At 44.8% G+C, this 22,432-nt stretch overlaps 1 protein-coding gene across 4 annotated transcripts in view; it reads right to left on the reverse strand.

The window, feature by feature from the left end:
- The window catches only part of GOLIM4 (golgi integral membrane protein 4), a 220,662-nt gene extending 198,565 nt beyond the window's left edge, over positions 1-22,097 (reverse strand). For all 4 annotated transcript variants that reach the window (XM_082252565.1, XM_082252563.1, XM_082252564.1 and 1 more), the window contains exon 1: positions 21,783-22,097. In XM_082252565.1, coding sequence (XP_082108691.1) covers positions 21,783-21,969 — 187 coding nt within the window. In that variant the 5' untranslated portion in view covers positions 21,970-22,097. The remainder of the gene's footprint in view (positions 1-21,782) is intronic.
- Positions 22,098-22,432: the final 335 nt, after the last annotated feature.

The raw sequence follows: 22,432 nt of genomic DNA on the forward strand, positions 1-22,432 counted from the left end.
CGGGTTCAAGTCTGGGTTTTGGCTTGGCCATTCACAGAGTTGTCCCATAGCCACTCCTTTGTTATCTTGGCTGTGTGCTTAGGGTCGTTGTCCTTTTGGTAGATGAACCTTCGCCCCAGTCTGAGGTCCAGAGCACTCTGGAGCAGGTACATTGCTACATTCATCTTTCCCTCGATCCTGACTAGTCTCGCTGAAAAAAAAAAAAAAAAACACAGCATGATGCTGCCACCAACATGCTTAACTGTAGTGTAGGGATGGTATTGGCCTGGGGATGAGCGGTGCCTGGTTACCTCCAGACATGACATTTGCCATTCAGGCCAAAAGAGTTCAATCTGTTTCATCAGACCAGTGAATTTTGTTTCTCATGGTCTGAGAGTCCTTCAGGTGCATTTGGTAAACTCCAGATGGGCTGCCATGTGCCTTTTACAGAGGAGTTGCTTCCATCTGGCCACTCTACAATATAGGCCTGATTGGTGGAGGGCTGCAAAGATGATGGTTCTTCTGGAAGGTTCTCCTCTGTCCACAGAGAAACGCTGGAGCTCTGTCAGAGTGACCATCGGGTTCATGGTCACCTCCCTAAGTCCCCTCCCCCGTTTGCTCAGATTGGCCGGTGTGGCCCACTCTAGGAAGAGTCCTGGTGGTTCCAAACTTCTTCCATTTACTAATGATGGAAGCAACTGTGCTCATTGGGACCTTCAAAGCTGCTGACATTTTTCTGTACCCTTCCCCAGATCTGTGCCTCGATACAATCCTTTCTCAGGGGTCTATAGACAATTCTTTGGACTTCATTGCTTGGTTTGTGCTCTGACATGCACTGTTAACTGTGGGACCTTATATAGACAGCTGTGTGCCTTTCCAAATCCTGTCCAGTCAACTGAATTTACCACAAGTGGGCTCCAATCAAGTTGTAGAAACATCTCAAGGATGATCAGTGGAAACAGGATGCACCTGAGCTCAATTTTGAGTGTCATGACAAAAGCTGTGAATACTTATGTACATGGGATATTTTCGTTTTTTTAATTTTAATAATTTTGAAAAGATTTCAAAACACACTTCTTTCACGTTGTCATTATGGGTTATTGGTTGTAGAATTTTTTAAGGGAAAATAATGAATTTATTCCATTTTGGAATAAGGCTGCAACATAACAAAATGTGGAAAAAGTGAAGAGCTGTGAATACTTTCCGGATGCACTGTATTTTGCATTCTAAAACAAGACACTAAAAACAACACCCTAGACATTTTTCTTTTACATGGACCTTCATTTGCTTTAATAAACCCTGCTCTATTCATGTCTCACAGTTCACCAAATTAATTAGTGGTATACATTAAACTTTGATGAACGCTAATCCTACATGACAGAAAAGGAGGTCAGATGACATTTCTGTCCAGCAGAAGAAAGGAGCTTGATGAAATCTTGTCTATGTATAGGAGAAATAAAAACCTAGAAAGCACTTTCAGTGTTTGGATCGACACAGATGGCTTTGCTGTTAGCTTGTGTTTAACTATAGGAGGTTCAGCTATGCCATGGCACATGATACCTTGGGGTACAGACATGAAAAAATAATCAGTGTTCAGAGAGATCAGCAATTAGGATAAACCCAGGAGTTTTTCCCTAAATCCTAAAATAAACATGTGATGTCACTTTAGCCTAGACAAGAGGGCTGGGACTGCTAGTTCCTTGGCCTCTGCGGCAACAGCTGCATGGTTTTACCACACCCCCAACCTTATGTGTGAGCAAGCCCTTATACTGCAGTGCCTTTAGACCAGGGGTCAGCAACCTGTAGATCTCGTTCTACCAGTAGATCACAGCCAGGTGACTAAATAGATCACTGACTTGGCTTGCTGACCCACCATCCCAAAGCATCAAACAGAGGGACTACTTGTAAAGTTGGAGCTGTAGTAGGGAGCAAGAGCTGCATAAGCCAATGCCACCTCTGTAGCGCTGGCTCCTGTCCCATGTGGAGTGATACCAACTGCACTCCACCTCTTATCTCTGCTTGCGATCTCCAGGGTGGTGTCATCAGTGGGAAAAAAGAGATCTTCAGGTTAGTGTAAAGCAATACACTGGGCATAATAGTATAGGGCTGCTTTCACACCGATGCCCTGCGTTTTACCCACACCGTGGGCGCAATGCAGTGTACCTGCAGCTTTCCTGTGGGTTTGCTGTGCTTAGCCACAGGCTTCTATTATATCCTGCAGGTTTGGTGCACTTACAGAAAGTGCGCCACACCTGCAGGATATAATAGAAGTCTATGGCAAAGGGCAGCTTACCCAGAAAAGATGCAGATGCACTGTGCTGCACCCGCATTGCAGGTAAACTGCAGCACATCAGTGTAAAAGCAGCCTATCTTATAGGGGGCTCAGAACAGTAAGGGTTAATTTACATTTGCAGTTTGGTGGGTGGCAAAACCCCACAGTTAAGATGTGTTTTACCACCCCCGCCCCAATCACACTCCCTTTAGCTGTAGTGGACAAAGGTGTACACATGCTGCAGCAAGAGTTATACGCCCTGTCATGGTTGGTGGGCACCTGCCCAGCATGACACATTCAAGTGAATAAGGCCACTTTGCAAGTGCCCTGCAACTTTGTACAGTACAAACAAGGAGTTAAAGCAGGCAGCTTTCTCATCACCTTCTATAGCCCCTTGGGCCCCACAGAAACATGCAGTTGTTGGGCGCTTGCAGAGTGGCCCTATTTACTTGAATGGGTAGCGATTGGCAGGCAAGTGCTGCTCCTCTGAAAAGCGATCCGAGTGTGTTTGACAGGTGGAGAGGAGGCAATATATGTTGTCTCGTCACCACCTAATTTAAACCCATGAATGCCGTGCAATGCACGCGATTGCGACACAGCAGGTTTAAATCAGGTGTGGGGAGGTAGCACTGTGCCCGGGGATCTTTGACTTCTCCAATGTTGTTCAGGTAGATCTCCGCCTCTTTATGGTTGCCTACCTCTGCTTGAGAGCCGGTTCACATATATGCGATGACAGACATCGCATGTGATTCACAGCGCACTGCTCTGCAAATCACATGCAATGTCTGTGCAATGCGAATTCTGTCATACAGATGGTATGGCTGAATTCGCATTGCATTTGTACACAGCTCGCACAGGACCCTTTTTTGGGTCCGCACCAGAATCGGATCGCAGGGGTGTCCACACCTATGTGCTCCGATTCATGTCCGAACTGAGAGTTCGCACTGCGATATGCAAACTGACCTGGGGGTGTCCTTAACTTTGTATTGATACCCCCAGCGATTCACATATGGCAGTGTGAACTGCCTGCGAGTTGAATGCGATGCGGGAATCCGCAGTGGATTCGCAGGGTTCCCGCATCACATATGTGTGAACCGGGACTTAGACTGAAAAAGGTCAAGGAACACTGGGTTACATAACTTCTGCATCATGGAAAATCAATACTTAAAGATTGATTTATAGTTAAGCATTTAATTTATAATTGTGCTAAGAAAATGATGTAAAAACTAAAAAGATTGCATAGAATTCACAATGACCTCCCTTTTTCTCCCCATTCATCTCTATCCCTTTGTACTTGACCAGTTTGCTTTGCATTCAGGTCAACTGGTCTATAAATCTCTGGACAAACAATAGGACTGGGACCAAAAGTTAGTGCCCATATATTGTATACATAGTATCAATCTGAAAACATTTGCTTTATGTGCCAGTTCTGTTTTGGGTTGGTTTTCTTTTCCTGCTGTCAGTGTCCACTTTGGGAAGATGTTATCTTACTTCTTGCCCTGGTGACCACAGATTCTAGGACAAGAAACATGGAAAAAAATCTGCCAAACGGGGAGAGACAGCAACAAACCTGACCAACATTACATTTTCATAATATCAACTTATGCAAATAGTACTTGTGCAAAACAAACAGTAGTAGGTCATTTTAATGATTTAAAAACAGATGGGTACTTTGGAAAACATTCACACACAGCTGGTGAGATATTGGCAATGCACATACATGCTTCAGGAAGTATACAAGACAAAAAGACACGCACCAGGGGGGTAATCAGCACATTTATCCTGCTGTAAGCTGCCACTTAATGAGAAAGGTGAGGTAAGTGTTGAATATGGCAAAATGTTCAATGATAGATCATAAAAGTGGTTTTAAAGTCAAGACATTTTTCACCCTAATATATTCCCTGCATTAGGGTAAAAAATTTCCCAGTAGCAGTATTGTTCCCTCACCCCCTTTAAATTCTTACCCAAGTCCTTACTTAATCCAGAGAGAGCAGGGGCGACCCGCGAGGTCTATAGACACACACAGCCCAGCTTGGCGGCAAGTCCAAACGTCTGTCCCCCTAGCAAGCGGCTTGCTATGGTGGCAAACACTGAAGAGGAGGAGCGGAGAGCACCAACAGGGGCCCCTAGAAGAGGCGGCTTAGGGCCGCTCTGTGCAATTCCATTGCACAGAGCCGGTAAGTATAACAAATTGGTTATTTTAGGGGGGAAAAAAAAAGACTTTATAACTGTTCTAAACAGATACTTTACAAATGTCAGGACAAACCTAAACTAAGTTTAGAAATTGTATCAACCCAGTAAAAGCATTCCACCCAAGTAAACTTTCAAGGAATTTGACATAAGTCTGACAAATTCTGATACTTCTGCACACAAAAGGACAGACTACACAATGAGTACAGTGGGTCCATATGTCAACAACAATCAGCATTATATAGTCTCAAATGTAAATAGTCACTATTCATCAGTAGATTAATCGTTTCCATACAAACATGTACCTCCAGGAATACATTTGTTTGTTGTGTTACTAAAGCTGGCCATACATGGATCAAATTCAGCAGGGACAGGCCACATTTCAATCCATGTACTGTATGGCCACTGTGGTTGAACTGATCACTTTCTGTTCTATTGCCCTGTTAGATTTTAGCTGCCTGAACAGTTCTGCAGGCTATAGACCGTTGATCTGTGTATTCTAAAATCATGGAAGTCTCCCAGCTATCAGTATACAATGACATGGGGTGGGGGTAGGATTCCCTTATCCACCTCAAATGTGTGAATGGAGTCAGCCTTGGAGCTGATCCGAGGTCCGAAGCGCATGCACTGGGGCTGATCCGAGGTTGGAAGCGCATGCACTGGGGCTGATCCGAGGTCCGAAGCACATGCACTGGGGCTGATCTGGGGTTCGAAGCACGTGCACTGGGGCTGATCTGGGGTTCGAAGCACATGCACTGGGGCTGATCCGGGGTCTGAAGCGCATGCACTGGGACTGATCTTGGGTTCGAAGTGCATGCATTGGGGCTGATCTGAGGTCTGAAGTGCATGCATTGGGGCTGATCTGAGGTCTGAAGTGCATGCATTGGGGCTGATCTGAGGTCTGAAGTGCATGCATTGGGGCTGATCTGAGGTCTGAAGTGCATGCATTGGGGCTGATCTGAGGTCTGAAGTGCATGCATTGGGGCTGATCTGAGGTCTGAAGTGCATGCATTGGGGCTGATCTGAGGTCTGAAGTGCATGCATTGGGGCTGATCTGAGGTTCGAAGTGCATGCATTGGGGCTGATCTGAGGTCTGAAGTGCATGCATTGGGGCTTATCTGAGGTCTGAAGTGCATGCATTGGGGCTGATCTGAGGTCTGAAGTGCATGCATTGGGGCTGATCTGATGTCTGGAGTGCATGCATTGGGGCTGATCTGAGGTCTGAAGTGCATGCATTGGGGCTGATCTGAGGTCTGAAGTGCATGCATTGGGGCTGATCTGAGGTCTGAAGTGCATGCATTGGGGCTGATCTGAGGTTCGAAGTGCATGCATTGGGGCTGATCTGAGGTCTGAAGTGCATGCATTGGGGCTTATCTGAGGTCTGAAGTGCATGCATTGGGGCTGATCTGAGGTCTGAAGTGCATGCATTGGGGCTGATCTGATGTCTGGAGTGCATGCATTGGGGCTGATCTGAGGTCTGAAGTGCATGCATTGGGGCTGATCTGAGGTCTGAAGTGCATGCATTGGGGCTGATCTGAGGTCTGAAGTGCATGCATTGGGGCTGATCTGAGGTCTGAAGTGCATGCATTGGGGCTGATCTGAGGTCTGAAGTGCATGCATTGGGGCTGATCTGAGGTCTGAAGTGCATGCATTGGGGCTGATCTGAGGTCTGAAGTGCATGCATTGGGGCTGATCTGAGGTCTGAAGTGCATGCATTGGGGCTGATCTGAGGTCTGACGTGCATGCATTGGGGCTGATCTGAGGTCTGAAGTGCATGCATTGGGGCTGATCTGAGGTCTGAAGTGCATGCATTGGGGCTGATCTGAGGTCTGAAGTGCATGCATTGGGGCTGATCTGAGGTCTGAAGTGCATGCATTGGGGCTGATCTGAGGTTCGAAGTGCATGCATTGGGGCTGATCTGAGGTCTGAAGTGCATGCATTGGGGCTGATCTGAGGTCTGAAGTGCATGCATTGGGGCTGATCTGAGGTCTGAAGTGCATGCATTGGGGCTGATCTGAGGTCTGAAGTGCATGCATTGGGGCTGATCTGAGGTCTGAAGTGCATGCATTGGGGCTTATCTGAGGTCTGAAGTGCATGCATTGGGACTGATCTGAGGTCTGAAGTGCATGCATTGGGGCTGATCTGAGGTCTGAAGTGCAAGCATTGGAACTGATCTGAGGTCTGAAGTGCATGCATTGGGACTGATCTGAGGTCTGAAGTGCATGCATTGGGACTGATCTGAGGTCTGAAGTGCATGCATTGGGACTGATCTGAGGTCTGAAGTGCATGCATTGGGGCTGATCTGAGGTCTGAAGTGCATGCATTGGGGCTGAACATGCTTGTGTGTGAACCAGTTAATTTTTGCACTCATAGTTATACAGCGAATGGCACATTAAACATATTTATTATTACTTAATAAATAATCTAAGATTACAATGCTCTTTTGTTCACTGACACACTTAGGTGTATAAGGTTGCCAACCCCTGCTCTAAGAGCCGTTTATAAGCAGATTTTCTGTTTCCTGGTTATTCTCTAAGTAGCTAATGTGAACCCATTTCTTCCAACAGAAAAAATTACAAAGGCACTGGAAAGTCTCCTGAATAGGAAGTCTATATGTACAGTCCCTTTTTATTTTGTAAACTTTCCTGTATATACTATAGCTGAGAATTTATCAAAACAGGAGCAGACTGGAGCACCTGTGGATGGCAATCAATCTTCTTCTATCTTCAGCTTGTAGCGTTTGTTACCCCAACACTTTATATTCCAGATATGTGCCTGCTGTACTTGTATAAGAAAGTATCCTGTTCTCTTTGTATTGCTTCCTTCATGTGTTCCAGCCAGTTCCCCTGCTTTCTTATTCAAAAATGACCACACTATGCAGGAGAGAACATTGTGGTCAGTTCTCTAGCTATGCTGAGAACTCGGTGTACTCTCCTCAAAATGATCAGACGTGTCCAGACCACACCCCCACACTACTACACAGCCATTCACTGGGAAGCTCAGTGTACTGCTGCATCCACCCCCCCCCCCCCAGCTCTTATGCAGCTGAGAACAGAGGGAATGCAAAACTTTGCTACAATGTAAAGTAGTGAGTGCACAGCTTGTATAACAGTGTAAATTTGCTGTCCCATCAAAATAACTCAACACACAGCCATTAATGTCTAAGCCTCTGGCAACAAAAGTGAGTACACCCCTAAGTGAAAATGTCCAAATTGGGCCCAATTAGCCATTTTCCCTACCCGGTGTCATGTGACTCCGTGTTATAATGGTCTCAGGTGTGTGGGGAGCAGGTGTGTAAATTTGGTGTTATCGTCCTCACTCTCTCATACAGTTCAACATGGTACCTCATGGCAAAGAAGTCTCTGAGGATCAGAAAAAAAAGAGTTGTTAGTTGAGTGCATGTGCTCAACGTGCTATCCAGAGGTTGTCTTTGGCAAATACACGTATGAGTGCTGTCAGCATTGCTGCAGAGGTTGAAGGGGTGGGGTGGGGGGTCAGCCTGTCAGTGCTCAGACCATACGCCACACACTGCATCAAATTGGTCTGCATGGCTGTCATCCCAGAGGGAAGCCTCTTCTAAAGATAATGCACAAGAAAGCCCGCAGTATGCTGAAGACAAACAGAATTATGCCCCATACACACGTGCAGATTATCTGCAGACTTTTGTCTGCAGACTTACCTTTTCTATGTAGTGCAAGGGCCTGCCGGATTGCATACAAATTGAAAGTGTTTAGGTTTGACCTCATATTATATGGTTTTGGTAAGTCTGCAGACAAAAGTCTGCAGATAATCTGCACGTGTGTATGGGGCATAAGGACCTGGATTACTGGAACCATGTCCTGTGGTCTGATGAGACCAGGATAAACCAGGGGAACCATAAAAGCCAACATGTACTGTGACATACTGAAGCAGAGCATGATCCCCTTCCTTTGGAAACTGGGCCACAGGGCCATATTCCAACATGATAATGACCCCAAACACACCTCCCAGAAGACCACTGCCTTGCTCAAGAAGCTGAGGGTAAAGGTGATGGACTGGCCAAGCATGTCTCCAGACCTAAACCCTATTGAGCATCTGTGGGGAATCCTAAAATGGAAGGTGGAGGAGCGCAAAGTCTCTAATATCCACCAGCTCTGTGATGTCATCATAGAGGAGTGGAAGAGGACTCCAGTGGAAACCTGTGAAGTTCTGGTGAGCTCCATTCCCAAGAGTGTTAAGGCAGTGCTGGAAAATAAGGGTGGTCACACAAAATATCGACACTTTGGGCCCAATTTGGATATTTTCACGTAGGAGTGTACTTCCTTTTGTTGCCAGCAGTTGAGACATTAATGGCTGTGTGTTGAGTTATTTTGAGGGGACAGCAAATTGACACTGTTATACAAGCAGTACACTCACTACTTTACATTGCAGCAAAGTGTCATTTCTTCAGTGTTGTCACATGAAAATAAAATATTTACAAAAATGAGTGGTGTACTCACTTTTGTCAGATACTGTATATTTTCATAGTCTACAATCACTTTAAGCTTTGAAAATGAAAGACAGGGGCTGATTGGCTGCAATCTGCAATTGTTCTAGATTCTGTATGCTCCAGTTTTGATACACTACATGAAGTAGAAGATACAGCGTCTTGCAAAAGTATCCCCCCCCCCATTTAATTGCAACATTTAATTGCAACATTTAATTTACAGAACATGCCCACAACTTGGAAGATTTGTTTTTTTTTTTATTATTATTATGAAGCAAACAAAAATAGGACAGATCAACAGAAAAAGTCAATGTGCATAACTATTCACCCCACCTAAAGTCAATACTTTGTAGAGCCACCTTTTTCGGGAATCACAGCTCCAAGTCGCTTTGGATAAGTCTCTATGAGCTTACCACATCTTGCCACTTCAGCTCCTTCAAGTTGGATGGTTTGCGCTTGTGAACAGCAATCTTTAAGTCTGACCACAGATTTTCTATTGGATTGACGTCTGGGCTTTGACCAGGCCATTCCAACACATTTCCATGTTTCCCCTTAACCACACACCTACTGGGCACTTAAACCCCCCTCCTGCCCAGGCCAATTTTCAGCTTTCAGCACTGTTGCAGTTTGAATGACAATTGCACGGCCATGCAACACTGTACCCAAATTAAATTTTTATCATTTTTTTCAAACAAATGGAGCTTTCTTTTGGTGGTATTTAATCACCACTGGGGTTTTATTTTTTGCTGAACAAACAAAAAAATATCGAAAATTTTGAAAAAAAAACAAAACAGTTTTTATAGTTTGTTATAAAAATTTTGCAAACAGGTAATTTTTCTCATTCATTGATGTGTGCTGATGAGGCGGCACTGAAGAGCCGTGATAGGCACTGGTAGGCTGCACTGATGGGCACTGATAGGCTGCACTGATAGGTCACACTAATAGGCGGCACTCATGGGCACTAATAGGTGGCACTGATGGGTGGCACTGATGGGCAACACTTATGATGGGGCACTGATAGGTGGCACTGGTGGGCGGCACTGGTGGGCATTGGTGAGTGGCACTGTGGGCACAAAATCCTTTCCTCTTCGGGACCGATGTCCCTCTGACAGCAGCCGGCGATCGTTTTTCCTCCTCACACTGATAGTGTGAGGAGAAAAAAAAAAAACAGCTGATCGCCGGCTGCTGTTTACTTTTACGTGATCAGCTGTCATTGGCTGACAGCTGATCACGTGATAAGGGGGCGGGAACACCCTCAATCTACGATCAGGCGAGTCTTATGGACTCGCCGATCACAGAGCGAGTCAGGCGCGCTCCGCAGGGAGCGTGCAGGCTGCTCATTGACGAGAGGACATCAATGTACACGCTCCCAGTAATTTAGGTCTGCGCTGTAGCCGTCATTCGGCTATAGTGCGGGCATCATCTAGTTAAACCACTCAAGTGTTGCTTTAGCAGTGTGTTTGGGGTCATTGTCCTGCTGGAAGGTGAACATCCGTCCTAGCCTCAAATCACACACAGAGTGGTACAGGTTTTGCTCAAGAATATCCCTGTATTTAGCACCAACCATCTTTCCCTCAACTCTGACCAGTTTCCCCGTCCCAGCTGCTGAAAAACATCCCCATAGCATGATGTGATGTGTTGGGTTTGCGCCAGGCATAGCATTTCCTTTGATGTCTGAAAAGTTACATTTTAGTCTCATCAGACCAGAGCACCTTCCTCCATACATTTTGGGAGTCTCCAACGTGCCTTTTCGCAAACTCAAAACATGCCATTTTGTTTTTTGCTGAAAGTAGTGGCTTTCGTCTGGCCACTCTGCCATAAAGCCCAACCCTATGGAGCGTACGGCTTATTGTCCTCCTATGTACAGATAGTCCAGTTTCTGCTGTGGAACTTTGCAGCTTCTCCAGGGTTACCTTAAGTCTCTGTGCTGCCTCTCTGATTAATGCCCTCCTTGCCCGGTCCGTGAGTTTTGGTGGGCGGCCCTCTCTTGCCAGGTTTGCTGTTGTGCCATGTTCTTTCAACTTGGTTATGATAGAATTGATAGTGCTCCTGGGGATCATCAAAGATTTGGAAATTTTTTTATAACCTAACCCTGACTTGTACCTCTCGACAACATTGTCCCTTACTTGTTTGGAGAGTTCCTTGGTCTTCATGGCAGTGTTTGGTTCGTGGTGACTCTTGCTTTAGGTGTTGCAGCCTCTGGGGGCTTTCAAAAAAGGTGTGTATATGTAATGACAGTTCATTTGACACTTAGATTGCACACAGGTGGACATCATTTCACTAATTATGTGACTTCTGAAGGTAATTGGTCGCGCCAGAGCTTTTATGGGCTTCATAACAAAGGGGTTGAATTCATACGCACATGCCAATTTTCTGTTTTCTATTTCTAAAAAATAGTTTTCTCATTTCACTTCCCCAACTTAGGGCTCTTTCACACGGGCGTTCCGATCAGATCCGCCTGTCAGTTTTTTAGGCGGATCTGATTGGATGCCCCATTCAGCCCTATGGAGCAGCGGGTGTCAGCGGTGACATGTCCGCTGACACCTGCTGCCATCCGCATCCGATCCTGTCCGTGAAATCCGGATGGATGGAAAGCCTATTTTCCATCCGTCCTGGGGTTCGGATCGGATAGGATCGGATGAGAGCGGACAGGCGGTCCGCTCTCATCCGATTCCCTATAGAGAGCAGCGGAGCTCTGACACCTCCCTCTCCGCACAAGTAGAAGATATGTGGAACATGTGATAGAGAGGTATGAGACACTACATAAAGTAGAAGATATGTGGAACATGTGATAGAGAGGTATGAGACACTACATAAAGTAGAAGATATGAGGCACATGTCATAGAGAGATACGAGACACTACATGAAGTAGAAGATATGTGGAACATGTGATAGAGAGGTATGAGACACTACATGAAGTAGAAGATATGAGGCACATTTCTCAGAGAGGTATGAGACACTACATGTAGTAGAAGATATGAGGCACATTTCTCAGAGAGGTATGAGACACTACATGTAGTAGAAGATATGGAGGCACATGTCACAGTGAGGTATGAGACACTACATGAAGTAGAAGATATGAGGCACATGTCACAGTGAGGTATGAGACACTACATAAAGTAGAAGATATGAGGCACATGTCATAGAGAGATACGAGACACTACATGAAGTAGAAGATATGTGGAACATGTGATAGAGAGGTATGAGACACTACATAAAGTAGAAGATATGAGGCACATGTCATAGAGAGATACGAGACACTACATGAAGTAGAAGATATGTGGAACATGTGATAGAGAGGTATGAGACACTACATGAAGTAGAAGATATGAGGCACATTTCTCAGAGAGGTATGAGACACTACATGTAGTAGAAGATATGAGGCACATTTCTCAGAGAGGTATGAGACACTACATGTAGTAGAAGATATGAGGCACATGTCACAGTGAGGTATGAGACACTACATGAAGTAGAAGATATGAGGCACATGTCACAGTGAGGTATGAGACACTATATGAAGTAGAAACTATGAGACACACGTCAATGAGAGGTATGGGACACTACATAAAGTAGAAGATATGAGGCACATGTTGCAGAGAGGAATGAGACACTACATGAAGTAGAAGATACGAGGCACATTTCTCAGAGAGGTATGAGACACTACATGTAGTAGAAGATATGAGGCACATGTCACAGTGAGGTATGAGACACTACATGAAGTAGAAGATATGAGGCACATGTCACAGTGAGGTATGAGACACTATATGAAGTAGAAACTATGAGACACACGTCAATGAGAGGTATGGGACACTACATAAAGTAGAAGATATGAGGCACATGTTGCAGAGAGGAATGAGACACTACATGAAGTAGAAGATATGCGGCACATGTCATAGAGAGATACAAGATACTACATGAAGTAGAAGATATGAGACACATGTCACAGTGTGGTAAGAGACACTATATGAAGTAGAAACTATGAGACACACGTCAATGAGAGGTATGGGACACTACATAAAGTAGAAGATATGAGGCACATGTTGCAGAGAGGAATGAGACACTACATGAAGTAGAAGATACGAGGCACATTTCTCAGAGAGGTATGAGACACTACATGTAGTAGAAGATATGAGGCACATGTCACAGTGAGGTATGAGACACTACATGAAGTAGAAGATATGAGGCACATGTCACAGTGAGGTATGAGACACTATATGAAGTAGAAACTATGAGACACACGTCAATGAGAGGTATGGGACACTACATAAAGTAGAAGATATGAGGCACATGTTGCAGAGAGGAATGAGACACTACATGAAGTAGAAGATATGCGGCACATGTCATAGAGAGATACAAGATACTACATGAAGTAGAAGATATGAGACACATGTCACAGTGTGGTAAGAGACACTATATGAAGTAGAAACTATGAGACACATGTCAAAGAGAGGTATGGGACACTACATGAAGTAGAAAATATGAGGCACATTTCACAGAGAGGTATGAGACACATGTCATAGAAAGGTATAAGGCACTGCATGTAATACACAGCTATTAGACACTGAATGTTTTACAAATGTAAGAGGCACTGTGTCTAAAAGATCTGAATTACTCTCAAGATGGTGGAGAAAAAAATGATCCATGCGGAGGTACACAAGTGTGCTGTCTGACCATTCAGACGCCTTAGCAATGGTAGTTCAGTGAGAAATTGGAGTGGAGCTGCAAGATTTTTCACTCTTGTGCTGCAGGAGCAACAGAGCTCCATGTGTCCTCCAGAATGTTCACTTCACCAGGTGATATCACAGTGTCATCACTCACTCATACATAAGGCCCCATTCACACTAAAGCAGGCCATAGACGATTCGAATTACGTACGATTTATCGTTCGATAAACGAAAGCGGCACTCGTGCACATCATCGAGTGTACCATCACTGTGATCCGAAAATCGTACGACAAAACACTATTTTTTGTGCCTTTTAACCACATCTCTACCGGACACACTCCCTACTGTTCTGTGTTTTGTTAGGCGAAATCATACAACTCCCCCACTAATGATACGAAATTCGGCCGATTTTCGCAAAAAAAACCAACATGTTGGATATGTGAATTTTTGCTGTCGTACGAAAATCGAACGTTTAACATATCACACTAACGATACGAAAATCGTTCGATAACACTGCCATTTACGATTTTCATACGATATTCGAATCGTCTATGGCCTGCTTTACTCCTAATGGCACCCCAAAAGCAGCCAGCAGTCATGCATTTTTGAATGCTGCAAAACACACTGCAAACAAGTCAATAAGCTCTATGCCTAAAAAGATTCTGGAGTTTCTCTAATGCATTTGTTACTCATTTAAACAAACGGGCTGCCCTATGCGTGACACGCAGAAACATGCAAAAAATACATGTTCAGCCTAAGCTAGGTGTGAGGGCGGCCTTAACCTAGGAATGGCTTATGTACTGCTTTACTGGTTAAATACTTAAATTTCACCTGGAGATGAACAGCCTTTGCGGATAAATCGTCCTGGCCAGGTCTTCTTCCAACTGGGCCACACAATGAAGATCATGGGAGAGGAGAGGAAGGTAAGCATTTTACCAGATAGGCTACACTCCAGAGCATGAGGAGGTGTTATTAAAGCAGTATTAAACCCAAAAACAAACATTTATTATATTGCAGCTTACCAATTCTTAGATGTGGTTGCTGAATTTGTTTTCTTGTTTAGGCTTTCTTTCCTTTAGTGCCAGTTTACACTTCCGCGTGTGCGGCGATCGCATGTAATATCGGAGCGCACTGCTCCTTCATTACATGTGATCGGGTGTGCAGTGCGAATTCAGCCATATACTTTGTATGGCTAAATTCGCACTGCACCTGCACAAAAGACGCACAGGACCCTTTTTTCCAGCCGCATCAGTTTCGGATCGCACAGTGGTTCACACTTGTGCGATCCGATCCTGTGCGAACTGTCAGATCGCACTGCGATATGCGATCAAACTGGGGGTGTCGTTAACATTTCATTGACACCCATTTGTATCGCATACAAATATGTACTGAAAAAAAAAACCCACAACTGAATGGCGTGATCGCAAAATCACAATACTGCAATATAATCGCATAAACAAAAAAAATCCTTAAAATTGCAACATGTATATGCAATTTATTAATGAATCCATATTATTATCTCCAAAAACAAGTGCAACCAAAGTCTGAAATGTCCCTCCTTGGTGTCCTTTATAAATATTAGTGAATACACAAATATAAATTGATATTGTAAATTCAAACCCTGATTCCTAGGTATGCTCTAAAACAATGCAAATAAATGTGAAACACAATGTGTAATGTGAAAAAATGCAAAATCACAATATCCCTGTGTAATTGCATGATGAATTCATAAGTGAGTCTATAATAATCCGTAATCAGAAAAGTGCTGGTGCTTCAGTGATCCCCACCACCTCTTAGCTAATGCGCTTACCTCTAGGTTTGACCTCTCTCTTACTAGGTCAAATTTCAAGCAAGAAGAACCCACCGTGCATACCCCAGCATATAGGGGAAGGCGAAATTTGACCTAGTAAGAGAGGTCAAACATAGGTAAGTGCATTAGTTAAGAGGGGGTGGGGGATCACCGAAGCCCCAGCACTTTTCTGATTATGGATTATTATAGACTCACTTATGAATTGTATATACATGTCGCCCTTTTCTGTTTCAAGTGTTTTATTGAATAATGCAAGTGAGTAACAACGTTTGACATACAGAATAATGCGGAGTAGCGTAAACAAAGCTTGGTAACAAAGCACAACCAACAACTGGAACTACAGTAAGTGTGAGGGTTGGTAGACAAGGGCGGTAAGTAGGGTGGTCTCGAGAGAGCAGTGATTGGCATTGCCGACCCACAGGCACCCTGTAAAGGGAGCACACTGTGCCTGGGCGGGGAGGCGCAACCAATCCATTGTTACACTAAAAGGGAACAGTACCCAAGTTTACCGTACCATGTGGGAAGGGGCAGGGGGATGTAAGGAACCTCACGGGTATCAACCAAACAAGAGAAACACGGGCTACAGTCAATCAGAATGAGGGAGTAGGTTGAACAGGTAACCAGTCAACTGCAGTGAAAAGGACAAAGCAGAACCAAACTCAGACGTTGTAGGTGCTACAACAGATGTATGCAGAAGGGAGGAAGTAGGGGGGCAACAAGAGGGGACAAGGAGAAAAGGGGAGAGGGGAAGAGGGAGGGAAAGGATCACCGGGGGGGCCAGTACACAAGGAGTGGAGGTATCGAGTACATGTCGCCCTTTTAAGGACTTTTTTTAGTTCATGCGATTACACAGGGATATTGTGATTTTGCATTTTTTTCACATTCCACATTGTGTTTCACAAATATTTGCACTGTTTTAGAGCATACCCAGGAACCAGGGTTTGATCTCATGATATCAATTCTTATATTTGTGTGCTTTATAAATAATATTAGTGAATACACAAAGGAGGAAAGTTTTAGACTTTGGTTGCACTTGTTTTTGGTAATAATATGGATTCACTTATAAATTGCACATATACGTTGCATTTTTAAGGATTTTTTTTTTTTTTTAGATTATATTGCGATGTTGTGATTTTGCGATCACGCCATTCACTTGGGTTTTTTTTTTTCCAGTACATATTTGTGTTCCACATTTATAATCACTGTATTAGAGTTTACCTAGGAACCAGTGTTTGATTTTATGATGTTTATACAGGGAGTGCAGAATTAGGCAAATGAGTATTTTGACCACATCATCCTCTTTATGCATGTTGTCTTAAGCCCCGTACACACGTACCGATGGTCGGCTTACAAATGTTCCTCTTTTCTCCCCGGGATGTCGGTGTCTGCTGAAAAGTGCAAAGACAGCACAAGGACAGCACAAGAATTTTGTCCGCCGACTGCAGAAGTGATGTCATGTAATGGTTAACTTTCCCTGTGTTTTCTATTTTCTGAGCATGCCCAGTCTTGCAAATCTGCGGTCTGTCGGCCGAATTGTGTACTGACAGGCGAACAATCGTCCGTTCTGGTGTCGGCATACAAATATTTTCATGTTTGCACGAAAGACTTTTGTCCGCGGATTGTGCGCAGACATCTGTCGGAGGCACCATACTAACACACGTACAATCGGCAGATCCTTCGTCCACCGACGTTTGTATGCCGACGATCGGTACGTGTGTACGGGCCTTTACTCCAAGCTGTATAGGCTCGAAAGCCTACTACCAATTAAGCATACTAGGTGATGTGCATCTCTGTAATGAGAAGGGGTGTGGTCTAATGACATCAACACCCTATATCAGGTGTGCATAATTATTAGGCAACTTCCTTTCCTTGGGCAAAATGGGTCAAAAGAAGGACTTGACAGGCTCAGAAAAGTCAAAAATAGTGAGATATCTTGCAGAGGGATGCAGCACTCTTAAAATTGCAAAGCTTCTGAAGCGTGATCATCGAACAATCAAGCATTTCATTCAAAATAGTCAGAGCCGAGCCGGTACTTTCAGTGGAAAAGTGCCAAAAGATGAGCTTGTGGGGCCTTTTCGGGTTGAGGATGGAGTCAAGCTCAACTCCCAGTCCTACTGCCAGTTTCTGGAAGACACCTTCTTCAAGCAGTGGTACAGGAAGAAGTCTGCATCCTTCAAGAAAAACATGATTTTCATGCAGGACAATGCTCCACCACACGCGTCCAAGTACTCCACAGCGTGGCTGGCAAGAAAGGGTATAAAAGAAGAAAAGCTAATGACATGGCCTCCTTGTTAAGCTGATCTGAACCCCATTTAGATGATCCAACTTGCGGCGCGACTTGCACTGTGAGAATCTTGAGGGGGGAACTCCACGCCAAAAATGGGGGGGAAAAAAACTGTGTGGGGGTCCCAAACCAGGCCCCTGCTAGACACCCATAGTCAATAAGCAGTTGTTTCTTGGTAGGAGTGTCTTAAAAATAGGAAAAACCATAGTCTCACTGAGTGGACAGGATTATATGAGTGTACCCCTAGGGTTGGCCCCAGCAAATCCAAACACCTAAAGGTTGCCTGCATATAACCCATTGCCTACGAACACAAGTCCTGTGCCCTATACTGTAAAATTAGGATATCTGATTTGTTGCAGCACCAGTCATTAATATGATACTAAAGGCTTGCAAAAAAAAAAAAAAAAAAAACATGGTGGTAATGATTTTGAACAAAGCAGTCCCGATCCTCCTCTTCTCCGCTCATCCTCCAGCGTTTGTGCTCCTCCCCCCTTCAGAGCAGCTTGCTATGGGGGCACTAGTGTGTGCTTGCTCCCGAGCCCCGCTCTGTGTGTAATGGGGAAACATCTGCTCCCACCTCACTGGCTGTGATTGACAGAAGCAGGATGGCTCCCACTTCTGTCTCTGAGCCAATGAGGAGGCAGAGAGCTGGGACAGCAGCTGCTCTCAGGCACAGCGCTGAAACGGGATTGGGCTTGGGTAAGTATTGGGGGGGGGGGGTCTGCAAAGGTTTTTTACCTTCAAGTATAGAGTGTGTGAAGGTAAAAAAAGCTTGAGGCTCCGTTCACATGTTGGCGTCCCGGATCGTTAGAAAAATCGCAAAATTCTGCCCGCGATTCGGAATCATTGCAAATCACGGGACACCCGTGTGAGTCCCGCGACTTGCAATGGCACCCCAAATGCAGCGCAATTTTGCCACGATTGTCACTCAAACAGAATTGCAGGACGCCTGTTGCCACAAAAAAAACAAAAACTTATTTTGGGCGACAGGCATCCTGCGATTTGCGTGATTTTAATGTGATTTATCGGGAGATAATCATGGCAAAATCATGCCACGTTTGGAGTAACATTGCAAGTCACGGGAATCACGCGGGTGTCCCCTGATTTGCAATTATGCCTGCGATCCGGGACGCCAATATGTGAACGGAGCCTCCGGTTTTACGACCACTTTAATTCACTATCCTGTAAAAATATTGTATTCTTCTACCTGCATGCAGTTAATACATGAGATGATAGCATTCAGTACATAATTCATATGGCTTTATTTTCTTTTTCTCTAGAATACCTGGCAGTAATATATACCGCCCGACCCCTATCACTATAATAGTTATGGACAACGTGGAGAAAATTAAAGTCAAATAAATCATGCCTGATTTAAGGAATCCTTATCACTGTCACTACATGTAGTCATCAGCACACAATAGTGGCCTTTTATTTGATTACATTGTAATACTACCATTACTACTGCTACATAGAAATCTATTCTGTAGCGATGTGAAGACACATGGGAGCTTGAAGGATTCCAAACACATCATACATAGATCCATGTTCTCAACAAGGTCTTTAAAAACAAATATTTACACATTTCTTCACAGTCCAGGATAGAATCTAAAGTTGGAGAAGTTTATGAGTTTAAACAAATGTCCAATCTGTGATGTTTGTTCTATTTCTCTGCTCCCAGTAACAGAAGGAAGTAAATGTCCCGGGTGCTGTGCTCCATGTAATAGCTGTGGAGGGAGTGCTAGTCATTCCTGGCTAAGATGCTGTGTGCCTTTCCAGAATATGTACACGTCTGTTATCCTAAAAGGGGAGGAGGAGCGAGACACTGCCAAGTTTACTTAGAGGTAGGATTGCTCTCTGACATTCCTTTCAGATAAGCGGATGTAGCCTTCAGAGCATCTGCAAACACTTTTCCCAAGGCTTTGATAGCTCACATCTAGCACTGTCACACTGAAAAGCTTTCATCATAAATAACACCCTTCCCTCTCCCTACTATACAGTAAGACCAGCCCACTCCTATTCAACAAAATCACCTATTTATTTATTATTACATGTAATATTTCAGAAGAGTGAATGAATGAAATCTATAGTGTTTACCAGGTCAAAGCACTAATAAAAAAAAAAAAAAAAAGAAGAATTTGTTATAGTGTCCACAAAGAGCAACTACACAGATAAGTGTGACCAGTGCAGAGACAAGGCCATCCAGCGCCCAGGGCAAAGATGCCAAACTGCGCCCCCCACATTCCCTTAGGATTAGGTTCAGGGTGCCCCCATCCCTGCAATACACTATTGCACCCAGGGCAGCCGTCCCTCCTGCCCACCCCTTGTCCCGGCCCTGAGTGTGACAGATTGTTACTACAAAGGTGACTACTCCCAGCCTGGGTTGTCTGAGGCATTATGGGAACACACAAGTCATCGGAGGCAGAGGTGTTCTAGCATGATGTACACCTCCACTACCAATCCAACCATTAATTACCTTTTCCATGACAAAACGAAAACTTCTTTTTTTTGGCTGGGTTCTACTTGTGTGTCTGCATTTTTATGTGTTTTTTTTTTTTTTTTTAATGCATTTCTCATGAGCATTGTTGCACCCCCCCCCCCCCCCCCAAAAGAAAAAAATGTACTTTTCCACCACACAATGCAAATGCAAGAGAAATGCAGATGTGAACTAGTCCCAAATAATGACATCTCTTGTCATGTGTTGGCCAATGCATTCAAGCACGATATTTCAAACAGCAGGACACGTCATCAGGCACGTGGCGGCGCACGGCCCCCTTCATCAGGCACGTGGCGGCGCATGGCCCCCTTCATCAGGCACGTGACAACACAGGGTGAGTGACAACTCAGGACCCCTTCATCAGTCATGACTTCATCAGTCATGTGACGATGCAGGATCCCTTCATCAGGCACGTGACAACACAGGGCGAGTGACAACTCAGGACCCCTTCATCAGGCACGTGACGATGCACAGCCCCCTTCATCAAGCACGTGACAACACAGGGCGAGTGAAAACTCAGGACCCCTTCATCAGTCATGTGATGACGCAGGACCCCTTCATCAGGCACGTGACAGTGCACGGCCCCCTTCATCAGGCATGTGACAACACAGGGCGAGTAACAACTCCGGACCCCTTCATCAGTCATGTGATGCAGGACCCCTTCATCAGGCACATGATGGTGCACGCCCCACTCCATTAGGCACGTGACGACACAGGGCGAGTGACAACTCAGGACCTTTTCATCAGTCACGTGATGACGCAGGACCCCGTCATCAGTCACGTGATATCACATGCCCGATAAAGGGGTCCTGAGAGGCCACAAAACGTTGCTTCTGTAACTATGATGCATTTGCTGAATGAAAGCTTTGGACCTGTTCTGGAGATCCTTGATGGCTTGGTGACCTACTTCTCACTCTGGTGGTTCACGTCACGCCAACTGGATCCAGTATTGGTGTTACGGTCAGGTGTACACAGAGACCCACTGAGCCAATGTAACACTGCTTTAATAAAGGGGGGGGGGTTAAACTCCAAAAACCCCTTCAGTCCATCATTCTGCAAAATCTACACAAACTGTCTTTTAAGAAGAGCTCTATAATAAAACTTTTAAAAAATCTGCTGAGTTACAAAAAGCCCCCCTCCTTTCCCACTTTTGGTGTTTTTTTTTTTGTTTTTTTTTTCGGGGGGGGGGGGGGGGGCGGTACGCACTCCCACTTTGAGTGCCTAGGTAATCGAAATGGAAGTACCCCCCCCCCCCCCATCCATCTGGAATGTGTCACAGGTCCTAGAAGGCTGCGGGACCATTCACAAAGTACAGCGCTGCTCATACACACTGGGAAGCTGGCTGCCCACAGTAAACATGACTGCGCCAGGGACCAGCGAAGAACTAAGTGAGGACAGTGCTGGATCCCTGGCAGTTCCAGGATTTGTACAGCATATGTAGCTGCAGACTTTTAATGCTTTATTTTATTAAGGTTGAAGATCCTATAACTTTCTTTCAATGAATCAAATACCAATAAAATGTAGACCTGCCCATTGTGGCTTTGAAGATCCAGCTGTAATAATACAAGGCATGGTTGGTAGTGGTGTGGCCATGTAGTGGGACGCCCCCCCATGGACATACCTTGGAGCTGTGCAGACAGGGACTCCTGGTGCTGCTGGTACTTTATTGCCAGAGCCTCGGCTTTCTTCAGCTGCCTCTGCAGCTCATAGTTCAGCAGAGCTCCATAGACGAAGGCAAAGGCTACCGCTAGAAAGGCGAGAGCCTGGAAGATCCTCTTCTGTCTTCTGGAGCACATACCGTTGCCCATAATCGCTGCTCACGGTCCAGCAGCTCCTGCAGTCATGGTCCGGCCGGCAGTATGTGGCAGTCACACGAGGAGCCTGGCTCCAGACAACTTTCCTAACTCCTTCCCCTGGAGAGGACTGGCATGCTCTTCTCCTCGGTTTGTTTTTCCTGCCACTCTTCAGGCTGCACACAATAGAACGCTGCCTCCTGCTAAAACATCCCAGCAATGTGAGCTGCTAACTATTCAGGGCCTCTAGCTCTATCCTCTGCTTGTTCTACTTTTTTTTTTTTTCTTTTTTTTTTTTGAAGCTGCTTTATTGGAATGTAACAAAACGAACAACTGGCTTTCCTATGAAAATGCAGACGTTTATAAATGATCAGGAAAGTAAAAAAAAGGATGCTAGGTTTGGAGAGTGTTGGCTATTACAATTATCCTCATGGATTTTTCTCTTTCCTATGTTTTTTTTTTTTTTTTTCATTTTTCA

The sequence above is a fragment of the Pelophylax lessonae genome, assembly GCF_965119305.1.
Source record: "Pelophylax lessonae genome assembly, chromosome: 3".
NCBI lineage: Eukaryota > Metazoa > Chordata > Amphibia > Anura > Ranidae > Pelophylax > Pelophylax lessonae.